At 33.5% G+C, this 21,018-nt stretch overlaps 1 protein-coding gene across 5 annotated transcripts in view; it reads left to right on the top strand.

Moving 5' to 3' along the window:
* The window catches only part of LOC106875929 (protein FAM13A), a 242,604-nt gene that overhangs the window by 165,521 nt on the left and 56,065 nt on the right, over window positions 1-21,018 (top strand). For 4 of the 5 annotated variants that reach the window (XM_052978225.1, XM_052978227.1, XM_052978230.1 and 1 more), the window contains 5 exons: window positions 785-909; window positions 2,043-2,157; window positions 4,114-4,597; window positions 5,341-5,485; window positions 14,766-14,831. In XM_052978225.1, the coding sequence (XP_052834185.1) occupies window positions 785-909; window positions 2,043-2,157; window positions 4,114-4,597; window positions 5,341-5,485; window positions 14,766-14,831 (935 nt within the window). The remainder of the gene's footprint in view (window positions 1-784; window positions 910-2,042; window positions 2,158-4,113; window positions 4,598-5,340; window positions 5,486-14,765; window positions 14,832-21,018) is intronic. The other variant, XM_052978233.1, reaches the window with a different exon arrangement.

Genomic DNA, 21,018 nt, shown 5'->3' with positions numbered 1-21,018 from the left:
ATATATATATATATATATATATATATATAAAAATAAACACACACATATATATAAATACATTCACACACACACACACACACACACACATTATGTACAATATATGTACATCTGTGGGTGTGTAATGTGATGATGGTTTTTCAAACTGTTAACTATATACTTTGATTTTAAATAAAATGCAAGTGGCCATTGAGCTAAGAAGAAAGTATAATCTTAAATTGTTAACAATTTAAAACTATGCAATACAAAATTCTGTAAGAGCGAAATTACAGACTGTATCCTGAAATCAATAGTCATACTTTTCAATTTCTGTAAGCTGGAAATCACATAACCTGAGGTATCCACAACATAAGGGATGTGTGTGTGTGTATATCAAAAGGATGTGTCATAACACTTTCCACATATACAGAAACAGCCGTACCAACATATATATATAGAGAGAGAGATGTAACATTGATTAATATTTATTAATTTATTAGAGGAAATAGGGATATCACTGGACAAAATGTTACATGATTTCAAAAGCAAGTTGAGGTGAATAATTTTTCATTTGAAAAGCAGTCTTTAGAGTGTTGGACAGGATGTCTTGCTACATTTATTCCAGCATTCCATGATCCAATGCTCTGAAGTCAATTTTGCCTTCTCTCCTTTTGGAGTTAATTAAATAAAACACCTGTCCACAGTGGTAGATTAGTGCAATTACTTGAGTATTAGATAGGATGCCATGTTTGACTGAAAGCTATCCCATATTATATCCTTTATTAAACTAAACAAAATATATTTCCAGGGAGAAGATATTGTGAGCCCTAAAAGTAGACGACCTCTACAGCATTCAACTGTGGCTAACCAAATGAAAAACATAAATGAAACTCAACAACCACATTACAGTCCTCGGCATGGAACTATTGAATGGTAAGCCATTTTTTAATTTTTAACTACATGTTTCAAGAAATTATTGCTGCTTAATTATTATGTAATGTTGTTTTGTCTAGCTTTGAGATAAATTCAAAATGGTTTGTTGATGTTTCTTGAATTTTAATTTTATTTTAAAGCAAATAGCAGGTGTCCGATTGTTCTTGATATTACTATAAAGATATTTCAAATGAGACAAGGAGGGGCGGTGCCAGTCACCTTGTAGAACCCGCTTCCTCACCAAAGTGATGACTTTGATGAGCTTGATATTTTGTTTGAACATTTGAAGATTTATATTTCAGTTTAAAACCTGTGTAGAGAGTGGGTTCTAGCAGGGAGCTTTAGTTTCAAGCAAGGACAATTGGGAGCAGGGAGTGTTTGGTGCACCAAACACAGGATTTGGAGTAGGTGGAAACAAGGTGGAGATGAATGGAGGGAAAGAGGGCGCATCAAGTGGGCTTCAATGGAGGTTGTATGTAACTTGATAATTCAGAGGAGCAGAAGGTATAGAAAGATACCTGCTGTTGTCTTTTTGTCCCAGGTCAGCCTTAATTTGTCAAAGCTATGTTCAGAGATATTCTAACTGTGACCATCCTGTTTTTTAAGAGAATCCAGAATGACATTGGTGTTTTGTTCCCTCTTTTTTTTTAAGTCAATAGAGAGTGATTTGAGGGATGTCTGGTAACTATATCTAGCAGCTTTAGCTGCTGTGTAGCAGCACTTTAATTGAATTTAGTGGCATAACATTGTATAATTGAATTACCAATTGTTGGGATTTTAATTAAGTTGAAATACATATGTACATTACAGATTTAATTTACAAAGTGAAAACTGTAAATGTTTGTATGTAAAATAGGATTAAAAAAATTTGATTTATCCTCCTTATAGTCTTCCATAGTTTTATATTGTTACTACTGTTGGTGCTTATCTAATAATTTTGCTTATGTCGTTGTCAGTATAAATAAAATGTTTCCCAGTTTATCAACTCTTATCAATCGAATAAGCAAAATTAACTTAATTATTTTTACTACTTTTAAATGGTATTAGTGCTGTGCAATATTGCATTACACTATTTTTATTAGGAAATTTCATATAATGGCAATAATTGGAAATCTGTTTTTCATTCTTTTAAGTTGGGCTGATCCTGACTCTGATGCAATTTGTCACAAGTTTGAGTCCTCAACCATGGATAATATCTTGCTGCCTCAGTCTGGTTTACTCAAACATCCATTGTCTGTTGACCATCATGTAAGTAAAAATTCAGCATGTTTGCTTTTAAACAAATGTTCACACTATGTATGAACGGTATTATTACAGAACTTGTCAACAACTGAAGTCAAAAAGCAGACTGTTTTTTCTAACTTAGACAATCTTAAACTCTACTTAATTTCTCTTTTGTCTTCTGTCAACATTTCCCTGAAAAAGGACTCTGTTCAAAACACTGGATTTTTCACTCCCTTCAGCAAGTTCACTGTACTCTTTCCATTGTTTTTTTTTTGTTTTTTTTTAATACAAGTCTTGCTTACATAGATCAACACCAGTCTCTTAGGGGTCTGTTTAATCATGTGTGTGTGTGTACTTATTTATTTATTGTGAAGTAAATTTCCTTGGTGAGACATTGAATTATTTAATTAAACATTTTAGGATTTAAATTTCTTTGCAATCTAATATTTTTTTGTTCATTCGTTCATGTAATTTAATTATTTCGTTCAAGTTAATTCTTTTGAGGCCATTACATCCCCTTTATATTTTTCTTTAGATTCACTTTCTATCTCTCTAGATTTTAGCATAACTGACACAACTATAAAAATAATTGAAACATAAAGTCATTATCATCCCCTTGCCAATCACCACCACCCTTCTCTCTCTATGTATCTCATAATTGTTGTTTTAGCCTATAAAAATTTCTTAAGCATTAATTCTCAAATATTAATAAATTGACTGTGTCATTTGTACTGGTCATTGCTCTGATGAACTTTCTGGTCTAGTAAGCCTCTGTCAAAATCTTGAAACATCTCACTTGCTTCAGATGTATCATTTCTCTGTTGTGCTTCCCCTCAGTCATAAGTCTTTTTATTCAGGTAGCTTCTTTCCTCATAATATTTCTCCGGAACTCATTATCATTGTATTGTATTTTTTTGGCCTATGATAGTCATTTCATAAGCTTTCTGTTGACAGTTTTTGAATTTGTAGGACCCCACTCCGTTCCTTCTTTGTAGTCCCTTATACTACAGTGGCCTCAAACCTTGAGACAAAATCATTAGAGGAAAAAAAAAAGACCTAAAATATTCTTTGGTTCATGACAAAAGACACCATTTTTTTTTTCAATAGATTTATTCTATTTTCTTTTAACCATACATACTTTGGTCTTGTAGTCAAAATAACTAAGGATATGGTGCTTGATCTTCTTGCCTAGGACCTAACATTGACCACCTATTATCCCATACAAATTGTACAGAAGTTCTATAGGAGGTAACTGAATTAACAGAATTAAGATTCAAAATCATGTCAATAATATTTATATTTCTCACTGGATATTTTACTAATGATCTACCGTCTTATAGAAATTGGGTGAAACACAATCCATATATTTTTTTGTTAAACATTTTGATACCAAACCACCTGAGATTGCCTCTGATTATATGACAGAAACTTCATAATTTGAAGTGAACTAAATTAAAACTGTTGAAATTTCATAAAGTTTATGCTCCAGACACTAACTGAGTTATTCTACTAAATTATTTTTGAAATTGATTGAAACAAAAGCTGTGTTTTTTTTTTAACTCTTTAGTATTTAAACTGATCATATCCAGCCCAAATATTCTACCTGTTTTATGTTCAAATCAGTCATGTCTGACCTCTCACACCCACTCTACAATGTCATGCTAACAATAAACAATCACATCATTGATATCTCGAAGCTATGAGATAATGCATGATTAATTCAAAACAATGAGAATAAATACGCATTACACTTGACAGAGTAATCTGAACGCTAAAATGTTAAACTGAAATATGATAACAAAATTTTTAAATATTTTGGAAATTATTATTCAAGTTAGAAACTAAGCAAGAAACTTGTAAAGATATTTTAATTTGTCAATTTTAACTTTATAAATAATCATTTAGTCTAATTTACAGTTCTTATTGAACATTTTAAATAAAGACTAAATGATGATCAAATTTTTCTTTTCTTTCTTTCAGACTCATAAGTCATCAACTTCTAGTCCTTCAAGTAGCACACGGTGTCAGAATCAGAACAAACCCTATTTTAAGCTGGACTGTAGCAAATCTTCTTCTACAATGCCTGAGCACACATCCTACATACGGGGATCTGTCCGTACACACATGGGCACCTCGACGGCAGATAACAATTGCAATGCTGTACAATATAACCCAAAGCACCCTCATCTTGTGGAAATGGTATCAGCGAACACTGCAGATATTTCCAGTACTTCCTCATCATCTTGTGAAGAGGATGAGAACACAGACAGTGCTGCTAAACACCCTAAATCGCGTATCGGTTTCTTAGATATGCATCTTAGCAGTCAGAACCGGGATGAAGAAAATGATGACATGTGCGAGCGTGATGAGAAACATTCTCCTTGTTATTCTCCTAACAACAATCGTAAAACAATGGTTCCACCACTGGATTTGTCCATTTTACACGAGCATATGGACAGCACTGGTGAGTTGTTGCTGTTATTGTTTATTAAATATATTCTCCACTTCTAGTATTTCAAAACAGTGTTTAATCTTTTGGTTTCATGTTTGTGTATTCATATTTGAGTATTTTAAAACTTATCAGCATATACCTAAACCATTATCATTATTCCTTTAACATCCACTTTTCTATGTTTGCATGGTTCAAATGGAATTTATTGAAGTAGATTTGCAACAGTTGGATATCCAAACTGGTCACCAAACCTCACTTGCTTCCAAGCAATATTTCCCCATGCCCAAACTTTTTGATAGAATATTAGAAATGAATGACACTGCTTGTATGTCAGTGACACTTGTTTACAATTATCTCATAATGTCAAGACAAGGAGACAAGTGTGCATGTGCATGTGCACACACACACACACACACAAACACACAATATGATGGGCTTCTTTTTCTTTGAATTTCCTCCTGCTGTAGACGACCTGCTTCAATGAATTTCATTTAACCTATGCAAGACAACAATGACAATTATTGGTTGATAATGGTGACAGCATTTTTATACTGCCATTTGTTAATGAATATTAGTTTGATAAAGGAGCAAGGGAGCATACTTCACTGTTCATGCATAGCATTATTGTAAATTTAATATATTTGAGAAGATAATGACTGAAGTACTTTCCCTTCATAGTATGTCAATATTTAAAATATTCACACTTCAGCTAATTTTTTTAGTGACTCAATATCTATTTATTTTTTATCTCACAGATCCGATTCCTTCGAAGAAAGTGCAAACTGTATCTTATCAACGTGTGAAGAAACATCTAAGCAGTGACGAAGATGATGATGATGATGACGATGATCCTGTTGTTGTCTTGTCTCCAAGAGCCAACAAATTCAAGAAAAAACCAATGTAAGTTTTTGTTTCTCTTTTTCCCCAACAACTGTGCTTGTTTCTGTTTCATTAAAGAATTTTTTTTGTAGAAATAGTGTTTCTAATTTACTGTTATAATTCTATTATGGCATGTGAGCCAGTATTATAATTATTAAGTTGATGAGCTTGCAGAATCATTAGAGCTTTGGAAATATGACTTGCAGTATTTCTTCATGCTCTGTTGCCAAGGTTGATTTTGCCTTTCATTCTTTTAGGGTCAGTAAAATAAAGTACCAGTCAAATACTGGGGCTGATGTAATCAACTTATATCCCTTCTTCTAAAAATTGCTGGCCTTGAACTAAAATTTGAAACCATTATTATTTTTTAGGCAGTGAACTGGCAGAATTGTTAGCATGCTAGGCAAAAATACTTAGTGACATTTCATGTTGTTCTGTTCTAAGTTCAAATTCCACTGAGGTCGACTTTGCCTTTCATCCTTCTGAGGTTGATAAAATAAGTACCAGTTGTGCACTGGGGTCAATTTAATCAACCCCCCCCCCCACTGAACTTGCTGATCATGTGCCAAAATTTGAAACTATTATTATTATTATTATTATTATTATTATTATTATTATTATTATTTAGGCAGTGAACTGGCAGAATCATTACTGTGCTGGACAAAATGCTTAGCACCATTTCTTCTGGCTCTGTGTTCTAATTTCAGATCATCCTTTTGGGGTCAATAAAACAAGTACCAGCTGAGCATTGGGGTTAATATAATCAACTTGCCCCTTCCATTCAGAATTGCTGGCCTTGTGCCAAAAATTAGAATTATTGTTGTTACTAGTACTACTGCTGCTGCTGCTGCTGCTAATAATAATAATAATAATAATAATAATAATAATAATAATAAGACGGCAAGCTGGACAAAATACTTAGCAGCATTTTTCCATTTTTATGTTCTGAGTTCAAATTCTGCCAAGGTCAACTTTGCCTTTCATCCTTTCGGGGACGAAAAAATAAGTACCAGTTGAGCACTGGGGTATGTGTAACTGACTTGCTCCCTCCCACAAACTTGCTGGCCTTGTGCCAAAATTTAAAACCATTATCATTATTATTATCGTTATTATTGTTGTTGTGGTGGATTGGCAAACTTGTTAGAACATTACAGTATCTAGTTTCAGTTATTTATATTCTGAGTTCAAATCCTGCCATGTTGCTGTAATAAAATCGAAGTACCAGTCAAGAAATGGGGATGATATAATTGACTAAACCTTTTCCCTGAAAACTTTTGGCCCTGAAACTATATCAGAAGTAATCATTATTAAGGCAGCAAGCTGGCAGACTCGTTAACATCTCGGGCAAAATGCTTAGCTGCATTTCATCCATCTTTACATTCTGCCAAAGTCGAATTTACCTTTCATCCTTTCGAGGTTGATAAATTAAGTACTAGTGAAACACTAGGGTCAATGTAATCGACTACTCCCCTCCCCACCACTAAATTTCAGGCCTTGTGCCTTTAGTAGAAAGGATTATTATTATTGAGTTCAAATACTGTTGGCATCTACTTTGCTTTTTATCACTTTCAAAATCAATAAACAATCAATAAAATAAAGTACCAATCAAGTACTGGAATCAAATTAATTGGTTAACTCCCATCCCATAAAATTGCTGGCCTTGTGCCTAATTGAGAAATAATTATTATTAATGTATTCATTATTGTCATCGTCACTGACTCCCTCTGGATCCTTGCTACTCTCATCTATTTTCTGTCTCTCATGCTCCCTTCCTCTCCACATCTTTCATCTTACACTTGTACTTGCCTTCATAATGTGGGATAACCCTGGACTCCTTCAATACAACCCCACCTCATCACTCTTACTACTCCAACATTAATCCCTTCCCTTTCCCCTGTTCCTTCAGTAACCCCACCCCCACTACCATGAGTAACTATTTTGTTATTCTCTCCTTATTATAAGTTGACCCCTCTCATTATATTTCACCTTCTTTTATCACCTAAAATCTTCACTCACTCTCTCCCATCAAGTTCTTTAATCTTGCAAGTTGCAAGGCAACCTCACAAGTGCTGGTGCCATGCAAAAAAAGCACCTGGTACACTGTGTAAAATGGTTGGCATTAAGAAGAGCATCCCGCCATAGTAGCCTTACCAAAACAGGTAGTGTAACATGATGCAGTACCTCAATTCATTTGATCATATTGGATCATCCAACTCCTGTCAGCATGGAGGAGCAGATATTAGATAATGATGATATAATGGGCCAGATCTGTTACACACAACGATTGGTTGAGTTGCTTACAGCTGACCTCTTTCTCATAATTAGCATTATCGTTTCCCTACTACTCTACACTATTACAAATGTGTGGCTTTCATTTGTTTTATTAGGCTTCTGAGTAGCCAAGTTCTGATTACCTTCGGTAATTAATTGTTATAAGTTTTGCATTGTCCTGTTCATTAAATCTGGTTATTAAAAAAAAGAACAAGTAAGATGTTTTTCATGTATGTAATTTTTGTCGCACCTTTTCCCTTTATTCCATTCTTTCCTACTGAAGACGTGTAGCATCGTAGTTAGGGTCTTGCACTTACAGTCACAAGATTGTAGTTTTGATTCTTGGACCGAGCTGTTCTTGAGCAAAACATTTCATTTCACATTGCACCAGTTCACTCAGTTATAATTAATGACCTGTAGGGACACTGTATCTCATTATGCAGCTGTAATATACTACAAGGTATATTGAATGTTTTTATAAGCCAATACTGGGTTGGAACATAGAACACAGTACTGACTTATAAAAACGTTTGATATACTTTGTAGTATCTCCTTCTTGTTGTTTACATCAGGTGTCTTACATACAAAATGTCATAATAAAATTCTATAGAAAATCTGTAGAGATGACCTTAACAAGTGAAACTCAGCTATAAATGAATAACCCTGTTATGGACTGACAGAGTGAATGTTGTCACTTATGCACCATTGAAACTGGGGAAGCCAGCCTTATGATTCCTAGCACTCAAGACAGTAATGATGATGATGATGATTTCTTCCCCACTCCATTTTTCCTTTTCCTAACCAAATAATCCATTTTCCAAATGACTTTGCATACATCAGGATATTTCAGGTAGTTATTTTATCTAATGGTGATCTAAATTGATAAGGCTTGCATACAGTAAAATGTTACCATTAAATAGTGAAACACTTTAAACGTAAAATATTTTAGCACTGACTTGTCAAATTAATAACGAGATGTTTATGTAATAAATTGTAATTGCAGAATGTATTGATTAAGCCAAAAATTTTGATCAATTTTTAATTTGAACATTAAATGCATCAATAATTTTACTAATTTATCAACTTAAACTTGAGTTGAGCTTTACCTAACTAAATTATAAATGTCTTATTTTACTATCAACTAAGAGCTGGATTTAATAACATTTTAAATCAACATAAACCTAAACTTAATTAAAACCTGAATTTCAGTTAAACTAATTTTTACTAATTATCACCATAATCTTGAATGTTACTGAGCTAAATTTTAAATCCATCAGTTGCTTTACTAATTAGAGATGTATTTATATCGAGAAATAGTTAACTAATTTTGAGTAATCACTATTTACATCCTCTTGAGATATTTTGATTTCTGTGGTATAGCAAAAGCAAATGTGTCTGATGCTTCTATAGTTCATACTTGAATTGACACTTTCTTTGTTTGAATAGTTTCTGTCAAGGCACAATTGATCAGATCTATATTGTTTATATTGCAAATATCATATTGAGCACTCACTCTGCAGCTACTAATGATACAATCATTAAGATAATTGCCATTTCATTATATCTTAGTATGCTGTGTTTAGTTGAACTTGGATTTAATACAATTGAGTCAATACTACTTTGTAAAGTAGCATGGCCTTTGCCAGTAAGACATCCGAGCGAGATCGTTGCCAGTGCCCCTGGACTGGCTCTTGTGCAGGTGGCATGTAAAATACACCATTTTGAGCGTGGCCGTTGCCAGTACTCGCCTGACTGGCCCGCGTGCCGGTGGCACGTAAAAGCACCCACTACACTCTCTGAGTGGTTGGCGTTAGGAAGGGTATCCAGCTGTAGAAACTCTGCCAAATCAGATTGGAGCCTGGTGTCGCCTCCTGGTCCACCAGTCCTCAGTCAAATCGTCCAACCCATGCTAGCATGGAAAGCGGACGTTAAACGACGACGATGATGATGATGATGATGATATATATATATATATATATATATATATATATATATATAATAGTAGCTTCATGAGCTCTCATCAATGTGGGATTCAATACTTGTCTTGACACAACCAAAATTTTGCCATAAATTTGTAGCTTTGTTTCCTTGTTTTCTGTTGTTATATAAAATCAGTAAGTTATTGGAAGTAAACTTTCTTACTTTACACACACACCACCACCACCACCACCACCACCACCACCATTATCATCATGACTGAATCTACTTAAACTTTATTCTGTTTACTTCTGATGATGTGCCTTTATGCCTGAAATATATAAATGTTATTTAACTTTCCCCATTTTGCGCTGTTAGAAGTTCTTTGTCTTCACTATTTGTTGTTTGACACATGCACAGACTTGGTTGTGTGGTCAAAAAGTTTCCTTCCCATCCACATGGTTTCAGGTCCAGTCCCATTGCATTTTACCTTGGAGCAGTGTCTTCTAAGCCATAGCCTTGTGAATGGATTGAAACTAGAAGCAGCCAGTTATGTGTATGTGTTTTGACATTGGTGGTTGTAAACAAGCACCACTGTCATACAAGTGGTGATGTGCATTTCCAGTCTTTCATGTAAAGACCTGTCTGACAATGGGGGAAATATTACCTTACTTGGAAACAGATGAGTGCTGGTGACAGGAAAGACGCCCAGCTATAGAAAATTTGCCACATAAAATTCTGTCTGACTCATGCAAGCATGGAAAATGGATATTAAAACAATGTTGATGATAATAATGTTTCACATAACAAAGCATTGAGCTAGAGATGGTGAATGGTGAATATGCATTCCCCTGTCAGCAAAACTGTCTGCTAGTTCTGCATTTTTGAAGATGAGTAGAATGAATATTCCCTTATTTGCAAAATGAGTAAGGGTTACCTACAGAGATGACATCTGGCTGTAAAAGCAATACCTCAGTAATATGTACCCATCTGACCCATGCTAACATAGAAAACAAGATGTAAAAATGAATGGAAAAGCAGACATATATGAACATCTGCACTCTCTCACACATGCAAATGCACACATATACATGCAGTCACATGTGCACATGCATGCATGCACAAATGCACTCACACAAATGTACTCTCATACACACAAATGCACTCTCGCATGCACTCTCTCATACACACACACACACACACACACACACACACACACACACACACGCACATGCTGTTCACACATTATTTACACTTTCCAGCACTTAACCTTTTAAATGTCTTTCTCTCTACTATATAAGATTGTTCCATAGTTTTCTGTAAAACTCTTCATAGGTAGCTGAGCCTGCCTGCCTCTCTCCACCTTCTCCTCTCCTCTTTCACTTACATTTCTGTTTATCTTCCTCTTACATCTTCAGACCTATTTATTTATGGCTGTATCAGAAAACATTTTGTGTTTTACTTCAAAGACTAGCTGTGCACCCTGCCCAAAAGATTAGAATCCCTAGCTCCACTGCAGCCAGCATAAGAAAGCTTCTATATGAATGCTCAAACTGCCAAATATAGTAGCCAAATCTTTCCCAAATCTCACCCTGCTGTCTTTAAGAATGAAAGATCACATGTCACCATCACCATAGATATCATTGTTGTCATTTTCCTAGATACACCTTAAAAGACAGGGTGGTCTTGGTTGGGAGACTTTTGATTATAAGTCTGCTCAGTCACAGTTGACTTGGCTAGTTAGTGATGACAGTTTGCCAACACATTATCATTAATAATAAATCTAATATCAAAGTTGTTCTCTCAGTCACTGAAGCTTTCAGTAGATGTCTAATGTTTGTTTCTGTTTTGTATTGATTTTTAATTCTTTCTTTTTTTTTTTAATGGAAGCACAAAGCAAGATTTTGTTTCATTTTTTTCTTAGTCAAAATTTGGACATTTGTCTTTTATTGGAGTTTTATTGCTAAATTCTCTTCCTAGTGTAGTAGAAGTAATAGTTAATTATCAGCATTCTTCTAATTGATTACTCTTAGATGAGGACACATTTTGCATTTAAATATAGTATTAAGTGAAGCTGTACTTTTGTTTATTCAACATTGTCATGAATGTATGCGTGTGCACGCACACACTCTTGCACACTTGAGGCTCAAGCATTTTATTAAAAAGTAATGAGGTGTAAGTTGGAATTTTCAAAACATGAATTTTATATTATTTTCTTCTTTTGTTGTAATTGAAATTTTTATTTGTGACAAAAAACAGGAAAGAAAAAAATTTTTGAATGAAACTTAAGTTATTTAATTATCTAATTTTCACTTGAAAATGCCATTAAAAAGAAAAATAAATTGGTCATTACATCCACCACTATCGTTGCTACTGTTGTCATCACCATCAGTAGCATCATGCCTATCTTCTTCATAGATATCATTGTTGTCGACGTTGTTGCTATAAATCCTTATTATGATGGTTATCACTATCAACTTGCTGTCACTGCCATCATCATCATCATCACTAAATGCACTATTATTATCATTATCTTCATTTTATTTTTTATCTGTCATCATATCATTTTTGTGTGAGGTGACATGGGGCCAGGAGTTTTTATTTAATAAATAATTGTGGCCCTTCTCCACCTATTGTTGAACTTTTATTCTTTTATAGCTGCTCACTAATGTATTTTATTTACAAATAAAAAAAAAGCTCCTTACATCATCTTTAATGGCCAGCTACCTTCTTTTTTAGGGTGCTGGTATTGAATTTACCATTTAAATTTGCATTGTATCTCCAGCTGGTTATCATCTTTATCTTCTCTAATCTTCACCCATCTTTATTTTTCATTGTTGATACCAAATGGTATAATGTTTTTTTTTTTCTTTCTGCTATACAGTAGACATCATATGTATGAGAGAACATTTCATGTCATCATTTGGCTTTCTTTGTTACTGTCTATAGATCACTCATACTATCACAGAAGGTGTCAAAGGCATTAAGTTCACGTTGTAGGTATTAACTCCTAACCATATAAAGGTAGCTTAACTTACATGGAATTCGTTCAAAGCAATTTTAACATTTTAACAATGAGTTCAACATAACAGAAACCTTTAACTTCTTTGTACCATATTTCTGTTGAAACACTCTTTCAATTAATGCATTTACTCGTGTATAAGCTGCACTTGTGTGTTATATTCCTTATATAGTGTTAAATCTTGGTTCAAAATTTTTTCCCTTTATAGTTTTGCTCTATGAGTAAATCACACCCCAGTTTTTTCAGTTAAAAGCAAATATAAAATAGTGTGACTTATATGTGAGTAAATATGATCATTTAAAATTTACCAAAACAACATTGTCTTTATTAACCTGGTGTTTGAAAAATTAACATAAAATTTTACTGGGAAATTTTAAGTTTAAATCACTTTGAAGTTTGTATTGTTGAACCTGGGGCAGTTTATATCATTGAACCAAAGGCAGTTTGGCATCAAAAAGATTATTAGTGCCATTAAAATATTAGATTGTGTTCCCTCTTTTTATAAACATAAGCCTACTATTGTTTGGCTTTAGAAAATGAAACTTCTTTTTCTGAATTTAGTTTGAACTCTCAGATAAGATTAATTATTTAGAAACATTCAATACACAATTTGTTTTTAGATAAATATAAAATTTAATTCAAATGAATAGACTTATTTTTGTTATTTAAACCATATTGTATAAAAATGTTTAACCTTATTATTCTGGAAACATAAGAACAGTGGAGATGGCACAGAATATTAACTGCTGGGTTGAACATGTAGTACTTAGTTTTGATAACTGCTATACCGAACATGTAGCATTTAGTTTTGATGGCAGCTGGGCCAAACATGTAGCATTTGGTTTCGATGACAGTTGGACGTAGCATTTAGTTTCAATGGCAACTGGATCAAATGTGTAGCATTTACCTTTGATGTCAATTGGGTCAACCATGTATCACTTATCTTCTATGGCAGCTGGGCCAAACATGTAGCATTTACTTTTGATGACAGCTAGACTAAACAAGTAGCATTTAGTTTTGATGGCAGTTGGATTAATAAATTTTAGCATTTTAGTTTTGATGATTCAATATTCCAAGTTAAAATTTAAGGTTTATATTTTTTCCCTTCTATCGTTCAGATTGATAAAATAAGTACCAGTAATGTACTGTGGAAATTATCCAATTGTATAACACCCTCATTTAACAGTAATTAACCCTGTATTTAGTCAAAAAAGATTTGTGTGTGTATATGTGGAAACAGTTAGGCACTATTGTTATAATCATAAAAATTAATTTTGGAATACAGAAATTAATTTTCATTAAACATTTTTTTTGTCTCAAACATTGATTTGTAAAATAATCAAACTTTAGCAATTATCTTTCACCTTATTAATTGTGATATAAATGGTTGTTTCTTTATGGCTCATGGCAAATTTTCTTGTTTTCATTTTTTTTGCAAATTTCTAAAAGGATTATACTTCATTGTTTAAAAAAAAAAAAAAGAAAATCATTAATTTTAATCTCAATATTCTAATAACTGAATTTTTTGTTGGGAAAAAATAATTTCAGTCTGTAAGTTTATTATTAGCAGAGTTGTGGTTTTGTGGTTTTGGAATGAATTTTAATGTAAATTTTCTGATAAGCTGCTTCTATATGTGATAATTATTACTTTAACCTAAATTTTCTAATTACCAAGTTGCTTGGAATAATTCCAGCTTGAAAATTCATTACTTGATATGTTGTCTGTAATCATGATTTTAACCTAAAAAATTTAATAACTGAACTGTATTGCCTGGAATTCAAATTTTTAACCTGAATAAGATGATGTTTCAAATCAAATTATTTGAAATTATAGTAGAGTTCGTTTTGCTTCTGTATCTATTAGGAAGCTTTGTATTTCTTTATTATTATTAAACAAACTGTGGATGCAGGCATACAACTGAAAAAAAATTGTTATCAATTTTTTTTTTGTTAAGACCTCAGATTGTTTCTATTAACTCTAGTTTTTTTTGTTCATTTTTGGCTGATGTTTTTTTTAAATTTGAATTTGTGATTGTGTCTGTATTGTTTTTTTCTTCTTGTTTTGTTCTTATCCTTTGTTTTGGTGTGCAGCTGGACTACTGGTAATGATGAGGCTCCCCTATCACCAAGTACTCAACGTCCAGGGTTCTGGCACAGGTGATGTCTCTACTAATACTGTTTTCTCTCAGCTATTTTTTTTTTTTTACCTTGAAGAAAACCACAGCAATCTCCTTTTTACCAAAGCATGCAGCACCCTATTTTTGGGCCAAAATATTGTTAGCTTTGCTGAAATATTTTCTACCCTGAAATACATTTCATCCTTGTTCTTCTCTCCTGATTATCTTGTTGGTGCATTTAGACAAAATTAGATGTCTTCTACATTACAGATATGCTTCAAAATATATTCCTTTTTTGACCTTCCCTTTTAATCTTGATGACAACAGTTGTTTTGATAAGCTCTTGTGATATTACTAATGTTTTTTTTATGAAAAAAAAAACCCCAACAAACTAGAACACAAGTATTAACAAAAGTAGTTGTGTTTAAGCTTTAGCACACTGCATTTTCTCTAGAATTGTTTCCTCTGCCACTAGCCTGTTACTACATGGAAGAAAACTCATATGGTGACATGATGCACATACAGTGTGCTAAAGGTTAAATAAGTAATAATAGGAATAGTGGTTTTGGGTTCAGTATCACTGTGTGGTGCCTTGGGTGCATATCTATAGCTTCAGGCTGACAAAAGCTGTATGAATGAGTTTGGTAGATGGAAGCTGAAAGAAGACCATTGTGTGTGTATGTATCTATGTGCATATGTTAGTGTGTGTTTCCTTGATATTGTGCAGCTCGTAAATAAATTTTGCCATCATGCAAGCAGTGTCATTCATTTCCAATTCTCTGTGAAAATATGTGTGGGTAAGTGGTAATATTACCTTGCTTGGAAACAGATGAGTGGCAAAAGGAAATGCATCTGCCCATAGAAAATCTGTCACAATGAGTTCTGACTGACCCATGGAAGCATAGAAAAGTGAACATTATAAAATGATGAAGATGATGATGATAATAAATCAGTCCAGTCCATGTCAGCATGAAAGCTAAACATTAAATGGTAATGATGTAGTGTATCTGACTTATTTACATCCAGAAAAAATACAATTTCCTAAGCATGGAACTGTCCACAGAATGAAATTATTTCATTAAAAGTGAATCTATGGTATAGGTGCTATAAAACCAGGATTTTGTATTTGAGTAAACAATTCTATTTAATGGTGGCAAGTTCTTCACATATGTTTGTCATACATAGTCCTTAAAAGAAAGATCGCCAATCTGGAAATGAGAATCCAGGTGTCTAATTTGACATTTGATATGAATTACATGAAAAGTACTATTGTTCATAGTATGTGTATTTTACATAGTCATGTGGGGTAGTTGCTTTCCATTGGTTAAACATTGTTGGCATGGTGGTGGTGAGACTTGCATGCTTGAGCAACTGCTAGTCATCCTCAAAAAGAATCTTATCCAGGCCTGCATACATGTGTATAGATAACATTGGCAGTCTTGCCTCTTGACTGATAACAACACCCTCACCTCTTCCAAGGTGGAAGTAGGTGTCTACTGATTACGGTCTAAAGAAAAGAGTGTTAAGTTATTGATTGTTAATTAGAACCGCAATTTATTTTGATTTACTAAATGGTAGGTTATGAAAACTATGGAATTAAGTAGATGATATTTCAGCTTCATACAAACATAAATAGATGTAGCAAAATGCATCTTTGAGAAAATGGAATCCTGTTCAAAGTAGAAATATATTCTATGACACTTTTGTATTATGATATTAAAAATATTGCCATCTTAATAATAGTTTCAATGGCCACAATGAATAGTGTAGCTTGCATGATAGTCATTGATGTAGATTGAAGAAGGTATTAGACTTTGAGTCCACTAATGTAAAATATTGTAGTTGTTTGTCTAGTATAAATATTGTAGCTGCTTGTCATACCTAGTTAGTTCAGCATCAGACCCACTAGAAGCAATTAACTTTATTTTTGTTGTGAGTAAATAGTAAAGAATCTAGACAATTTCATTTGAGTCATACTCACCAATATAATATAAGTTCAACCTCCCATTTTATATATGCGTGTTTTATCTTTGATGGTGGTGGGAAAAGCTTCAAAGATAGTTCAAAGGTAAGTGTGATGGATGAAAGATGTCCCCATACAACGAAAAGAGCAAAGGATTTGTTATAGGACCCGAGAATTATATTAATTTTTAACAGATTGCTTGTAAGCCATAGATTGGTTCGTATATCTCAGTTGGCAGTGATATTTTGCAATGGTATAATGTTGTAGATTGACCCCAGCTGACCAATGATTGGTGAGTAGATTTGGTTGATGGAAACTGAAAGAGACCTGTGTGTGTGTGTGTGTGTTTGTATTAATGTCTCCTTGTCTTGATATTGTGGGATGGTTGTAAAATGAGCATCACTGTCATACAAGTTGTGTCCATCATTTCCAATCTTCTGTGAAAACATGTTTGGCTTTGGGGAAATATTACCTTACTTGGAGACCATTGAAGGTTGGTTTTTGATAGGAAACTGAGGGATGGCAACAGGAGAAACATCCAGCTATAGAAAATCTACTCCAACAAATTGTATGATCTATGTGAGCATGGAAAAGGGGACATGAAAATAATGATTATTACACACACACACAAACACACATATTTTTATGTTATATTTCAAACATCAGATTAGTAGTTTCCAAATGGTTGAAATACACTGTCTTTGTTTCAAGTTTGAAACTGTGTCATTATTAATCTGATGTTTGGAACATAACATGAAATTTTGGCAGGGGATTTTAATTTAGATCAGTTTAAAGAAGAAATTTACAGCAATAGGATCAGAGTCGGTCTTGGGTGTTTTGGTATCAAAAGGCTTCAGCATCACTTAACAAGTGGTAAATGTTGAAAATAAGTGAAATTTAAGGCTAAAAAATATAGACAAGATTGGGAAAACTGGAAGGTTGGATGCCAAATTTTGAGATGTTTATAAACACATTTCTGAAAGGACAGAAGAAAATGCATTAGATTTATTTATTACATTTGCACAAATTGTTTTGCATACAATCAGGAAGATTTTAATTTACAAAGACACAAATTATGACTACACAACTTCAAGAAAAGAAACCAAAAAAAAAAAAAAAAGAAAGTGGATGGAATGAGAAACATAAATACTGGACCGTGTGACATTTGACCTTGTTAGTATTATTTGTAACCAACAAAATATATCTGAAGCATGGTTATTGCTATTTAATAGCATTATGTTTCATCATGTATCAATGCATACTCTTTTCTTTTATATATTCTCCCACATTATGTTATCTTCCAGATAATAATACTTGCTCTGCTGAGCCTTGCAATTCATGCTTCTGTATTTGTTCTTGGTTTTCACCTACCATTCATATTAATGAAATTATTTTCATTACCAATTGCTTATTTAATGTTAATGCTACATTGTGCTCCCTGTCTCTGTCTTTCTCTTTCTCTGTACTTTTAATTCTCTTCCACGGGGTACAAAGAACTCATAGATGAATGAATATATACGAAGGATATACAAATTTTATAATGGGCGCCAGCCTGGTTGTGAGGTTGCGAAGTTTGCTTCTCAACCATATAGTTTTGGGTTAACTCCCACTGCATGGAATCTTCAACTGTCTTCTATTAATACCCCAGATTGAGAAAAGCCTTGCAAGTGGATTTGGTTGGTGCAAATTGAAAGAAGCCTGTCATATATATATACATACTTGCGTATGTGAGGATGTGTCTCCTTGTTTTGACATTACCTGATAGTTGTAAATGAGTGTCACTGTTATACAAGCAGTATTGTTTATTTCTAATATTTTGCGCAATCACATCTGGCCAGCAGGAAATATTACCTTGCTTGGAAACAGGTGAGGGTTGGCAGCAAGAAGGGCATCTAGCCAAAGAAAATCTGTGTTGATAAACTACATCCGAGCCATGCAAGCATGGAAAAATAGATGTTAACCCTTTAGCATTCTTGTTGCTCTGTCACTCATGCATTATCTCATAGCTTTAAGATTTCAATGATATGACAGTTTATTTTTAGAATGACATTGTTGGGTAGATGTGACTGGTTGGATCTGGTTATAAATTGGAAAGAATATTTGGGCCAGATATGGTCAGTTTAAATGCTAAAGGGTTAAAATGATGATGATGATGATGATGATGACAATGATCATTATTATTTGAAGTGTGTGATTTTGCTTAATATTTAATTCATTATTGATTTGTATTTTGTCCAGCAACATTTTACCAATTTTCTGTATTACTTGCTGCCTTGCTAAAAGCTTCCCTCTATTCTTCCACTCATTCATTTTTTGCAGAATGTTTTGCTTGTTGAATTGTATGATTTCTCTGTTTGCATCATGGTTTTCTTATTTAGATATGATGATATGCACTGCTACAGAAACCTGAAATTTCTATACTTTATCTTTCAATACTAAATGATTTTTATTCAGTTCCATTTCAAACATTTTTTTCTTAATTTGAAGAACCCAAATTTAGGAGGGAAAAAAAGCAGTGCAATAATAAGTTAATTATATAGATGTCTACTCTCCACCCCCAATGAACCATTGAGTAATGCTGGTGAGATTTTGGGCAATATACACAAAGAGATATCAATAAATGATATAAATGTTATTATTTGTGGAAGGTGAGGTAGTTAGACTAGCATTTAAATTTCGTTTGATATTTCTGATTTCTGAGTTCAAATCTTGTCAAAATCACTTTTATTTTTTACTCATCCAAGAATTATAAAACCATTTGTACTCTAAAGTTATGCCATTCCCCAAACTGGGTTGCATGTATCTGAAATGTTGCAGGTAAACTTGGGTAGCAGTGATGGAAGAGGATCTGCTGTGATTAACCCTCACTGCACTGATTAAATTTTTGCTGGTGATGTAACATTCTAATCATATGCAAGTCAAGTTCTTGCAGCCTCTTTCCATTGGCCAGTAATAAAATGTGAGTACTGCATCATATGAACTGTGGAGGATTCCAGAAAGTACTTGACTATTAAAAGTGAGTTAACTCCATTCCTGTGTCTTGAGTGCATGGAACCAAGTACACTCAGTTCCCGCACATTAAGGGTTAAAGTGAAAAGGGTTGAGTGTGACCTGTTACAAACTGAGTTTAACCCTTTGTCATTCAGATTACTCTGTCAAAAGTAATACTTATTGCTCGACAATGTTTTAAATATCCTGCATTATCTTGAAGCTTTGGGATTTTGATGATGAAGTGCTTTTTAGAATGATATTGCAAGATAGGTGTGAGAGACCAGATCTGGCCTGTTTGAACATAAAACGGGTAGAACATTTCGACCAGATATGGCATGTTTAAATGCTACAGGGTTAAGTGAATTAAGAAAAGTAATTGACTAAACTGGTAAGGGCTGATGATGAAATACCTGTCACTAAAACGGAACTGAGATAGTGGTAAAGAAATAGCAAAAGAAAATTGAATCTGAGAATACCAAGTTGTATATATGAAATGAAATGATGATGACACCTATGATAATTATAATGGCAAATTGATGGTGATGATGATATCTTCTTCCTTGGCTCAAAAATCTATATAGAGAGATATCTATCAGGTCATCCCATAAGTTCTGTCTGAATTTTGAATAAAGAAAACAAGTGATCAAATATTATATTTAATTGAAATTTAATCATCAATGTACTTTCCCTGATTATCTATGACTTCCTTCCATCTATTTACAAGCTTTTTAATCCCATCAATGTAAAACTCTTTTGGTTTCAAAGCGAAAAACTCTGAAATGTCAGTTTCGACCTCTTCCTGGCATGCAAAAGTTATGTCCCCCAAATGATTCTGTAAACTATGAAACAAATGCTAGTCTGAAGGAGCAAGGTCGGGAGAATAAGGTAGATGAGGAAATTTTTCCCAGCCAAGCTCTTTGATCTTCTATGATGTGACCTTTGCAGTGTGGGGTCACGCATTGTCCTGATGAAACATCACTCCTTTTTGATTCACTAAAGCGGGTCTTTTTTTCTTCAAATCTTGGTTCAAACGCTCTAATTGCTGACAGTAGAATTGAGCATTGATTGTTGCATTAGGTGGTAGCAATTCAAAGTGAATTACTCCTTTGCAATTCCACCAGATAGAGATAAGAACCTTTTTTCCATGAAGCTCCCTTCACAGTTGTGGTTGAGCCTTTTCCCTTTTACCAAGTCACTGTTTACAGCGTTTAACATTTCGATAGAAGATCCATTTTTCGTCACCAGTCACAAGTCTATTCAAAAAGGGTGAAAT

This window comes from Octopus bimaculoides, chromosome 2, assembly GCF_001194135.2.
Source record: "Octopus bimaculoides isolate UCB-OBI-ISO-001 chromosome 2, ASM119413v2, whole genome shotgun sequence".
NCBI lineage: Eukaryota > Metazoa > Mollusca > Cephalopoda > Octopoda > Octopodidae > Octopus > Octopus bimaculoides.
The sequence above is the reverse complement of the archived record's forward strand: the minus strand, read 5'-3'. Positions and strand labels throughout refer to the sequence as shown.